Raw genomic sequence first — 3,531 nt, 5'->3', positions numbered from 1 at the left:
ATTTTGTTGATTATTTTTTTTGTCAAGATAAGTCTAGATTTAGTTTTTAACGTAATTTGTTTATCATTCTACATATTTTAAATAATTATGAGAGAAAACTAAAAAACTACAAAACATATTAAAATATTTTATTAATAGAAAAATCGATAAATTATACTCCATTCCATCTTGGCAAAAATGATCTGGTAAATATACATATGAAAATAAAAATCATTGTTATAATATCAAAGTATAAGTGTTTATTATTTGCTTTTTATTCAAGTTCATATATATATATATATAATATAATGTATATTATTTTGTGCATTGTGATTTTCTTATTTGTTTATGAGCTATTTGATATTATGAGATAAATTATTTTATTTCTCAAAAACTATTATAGGTTCAAAGATTCTATAAGCAAATGAAGGTCGATAGCTCAAAAACGATTTCTTAATTTCTCAGTTCTATAAAATATAAGTTTATTAGATATATGAATATTCATACAGAGTATATAAATTAAGATGAGGGTTAAAAAATAATAATTAGATGTCATATATGTATTTTAATATGTAAATTTTTCTCTTATATTTTTGAAAAGTATAATATCATGAGTTTCTATTTTATTTGTGTTACTGTCAATGTTGTACCAAAGTAATCATAATTCTAGCAGGTTAATACATCATTTTAAGAAGTTTTGAAAAATACTCTTTTTTGTGTAAAAAATGATATATTAAATATTTTTTAAAAAAGATACCGGATTTTCTAACAATTTCTTTAATATAAATATCATGCTAATCAAGAACAAAGAAGAAAAAAAATGTTGTATACGTTACAACAACAACGTCTTGTATATATATATATATATTAGAAAAAACTGTTAGCATAGATTTGATTATATCTGTATCTCTTTTCTTGTATATGATATATTCGGTATCTTTGGTAGTTAAGATACTCTTGTACACATTATATATTGCGACATCAATATTACAGACTCCTCACGGAGATTACATAATCTTACATGGTATCAGAGGGCCTAAACCCTAAAATCTCATAAATTTCTTTCGGGTTTACGCCGCTTTCGATCCTGCTCCGCTCTCTTGTTCTTCTTCTTCCTTCTCCCTACTCTGTTCTACTCTGTTCTCGACATCCCCTGTTTCTCTTCTCTTCTTTAACTTATACTCTCTTCTTCTCCTATCATGGCCACCACACTTCCTCCCAAAAATGACAAACCATTTGGCATTTCTCAGATCCGTGCCTACATCCCTATCGTCCTTGACATGGATAAACTCAACTACGATACCTGGAGAGAGTTGTTCGAAACTCATTGTTTCACTTTTGGCGTCTCGGGCCACCTCGATGGCTCCTCACCACAACCCTCAACCGATCCAGCATCGTGGAAGGAACATGATGGCCTTGTCAAGATGTGGATTTACGGAACCATTTCCGAATCCATTCTTGACACTGTCCTCAAAACCAAATGCACGGCCCGTGATTTGTGGTTGTCCATCGAGAACCTGTTCCGTGACAACAAGGAAGCACGTGCTCTGCAGCTTGACAATGAGTTACGCAATCTCTCAGTTGGCGATCTCTCCATTCACGAGTACTGTAAGAAACTCAAGACCCTCTCCGACCTCCTTGCCAACGTGGACTCCCCTGTCCCTGAACGGATCCTTGTTATGCATATGCTTAATGGCCTCAATGACAAGTTTGATTCCATCATCAATGTGATCAAACACAAAAGCCCCTTCCCCTCCTTCTCCACTGCTCGATCCATGCTGATCATGGAGGAAGAACGCCTCAAGAAGCTGATCCGCCCTAATCCCTCCAATCCGCATCATCAATCCGCCTCTGACGTGCTCTACACGGCATCTGATTCACCACAACGCTACAATAGCAACAGCAACAATAACAACCGTGGCGGGCGTGGCAGAGGACGTGGCGGACGGTTCAACAACAACAACAATCGCTCCCGCGGTGGTCGTTACAACAACAATGGCAACAACTCGTGGTCCACTCCACCACCTCTACCATCTTGGCCGTACAGCGCTCCGTATCCGTATCCGTACGGGTATCCTCCCCACCCATCTCCACAACACAACTACTACCATGGACCGTCCTACGCATCGTTGCCACAACACCATCAGCCTCAACTTCACCACTCCGGCAGCCTCCTTGGACCACCTCCTAGACAACATGGCGAGTCACATCTTACCCAATCGGTGTCCTCTACTCCTCCTAGCGATCAGATCCCCACTGCTCTCTCTCATGCGTTCAACACAATGAGCCTGCAGGACCCATTTGATCCAGCCTGGGTTATGGACACTGGTGCCACCAGCCATGTCACGCAGCAGCAAGGTAATCTACGTTCTACCTTTAATTTGAGTCCTCTTCCTCTGATTAAGGTTGGCAATGGTGCTTTAGCTCCTGTTACTAAAATGGGTCTTGGTAGTATCCCTTCCTCCTCTCGTCCTCTATCTTTACACAATGTTCTTGTTTGTCCCTCTATTATCAAAAACTTGATTTCGGTACGACGGTTTGTCACTGATAATAATTGTACCGTTGAATTTGACCCTTTTGGTTTCTCTGTTAAGGACCTTCCAACCCGACTTCCCCTGCTCCGGTGCAATAGTTCTGGTCCTCTCTATCCGGTGACACAACCCGCCGGTCACACTATGCCACTTGCACTCACCTCCGGCGCAATTTGGCACAAGCGATTGGGTCACCTTCATGATGCCTCTCTTCGTCGTTTAGCTTCCTCGTCTTCTTTTATTTCTAGTAATAAGGATTCCACATTGTGTCATGCTTGCCAACTCGGCAAACATACACGACTTCCTTTTGTTTCTTCTACTTCTAGTGTTTCCTCTGCTTTTGATTTAATTCACTCTGATTTATGGACCTCACCTGTTTCAAGTTCTAGTGGAATAAAATACTATTTGCTTTTACTTGATCATTTCTCACAGTTTGTTTGGGTTTATCCTTTAAAAAGAAAAAGTGACGTGTTTAGCAGATATTTACATTTTTCCGCATATGTCAAAACCCAATTTCGTTGCTCCATCAAAGCTCTCCAATGTGACAATGGTGGGGAGTTTACCAACCGGGCCATGCTCGATTTCTTGGCGTCTGAAGGCACCATAATTCGACTCTCATGTCCTCACACATCACAACAAAACGGCAAGGCGGAACGAATGCTACGCACCATCAACAATGTTGTCCGTACCTTGCTAGTCCAGGCGTCCTTACCAGTGACATTCTGGGTGGAGGCACTTCATACGGCAGTATATCTGTTAAACATCGTTCCTTCTTCTCCTATCAACAATGAGGTTCCATTCTCTCGCTTACACCACAAACCAGTATCTTACTCTCATCTTCGTGTTTTTGGGTGTTTGTGTTATCCTAATCTCCTACCCGTCACAACGCACAAGCTTGCTCCTCGTTCTACAACTTGCGTTTTTCTTGGCTATCCACATGATCACCGGGGCTATCGTTGCCTCGATCTCTCTTCTCGTAAGATCATCTTTTCTCGTCACGTCATTTTTGATGAAACTGTTT

At 39.9% G+C, this 3,531-nt stretch overlaps 1 protein-coding gene across 1 annotated transcript; it reads left to right on the top strand.

The window, feature by feature from the left end:
* On the top strand, window positions 1,179-3,117 carry LOC109132508. Its single transcript, XM_019244141.1, has 2 exons — window positions 1,179-2,892; window positions 2,969-3,117. The coding sequence occupies exons 1-2, from the start codon at window positions 1,179-1,181 to the stop codon at window positions 3,115-3,117; spliced, it is 1,863 nt and encodes a 620-aa protein (XP_019099686.1).

The sequence above is a fragment of the Camelina sativa genome, chromosome 4 (assembly GCF_000633955.1).
Source record: "Camelina sativa cultivar DH55 chromosome 4, Cs, whole genome shotgun sequence".
In the NCBI taxonomy this organism is placed as follows: domain Eukaryota; kingdom Viridiplantae; phylum Streptophyta; class Magnoliopsida; order Brassicales; family Brassicaceae; genus Camelina; species Camelina sativa.
This window is presented reverse-complemented; position numbering and strand designations above follow the sequence as displayed.

Bases quoted from the DNA above. Each gene is read 5' to 3' on its own strand.
- LOC109132508 (XM_019244141.1), top strand. From the start codon at position 1,179: ATGGCCACCACACTTCCTCCCAAAAATGACAAACCATTTGGCATTTCT. The intron at 2,893-2,968 runs GTTCTAGTGGAA...TCCTTTAAAAAG, and splicing joins ATGGACCTCACCTGTTTCAA to AAAAAGTGACGTGTTTAGCA.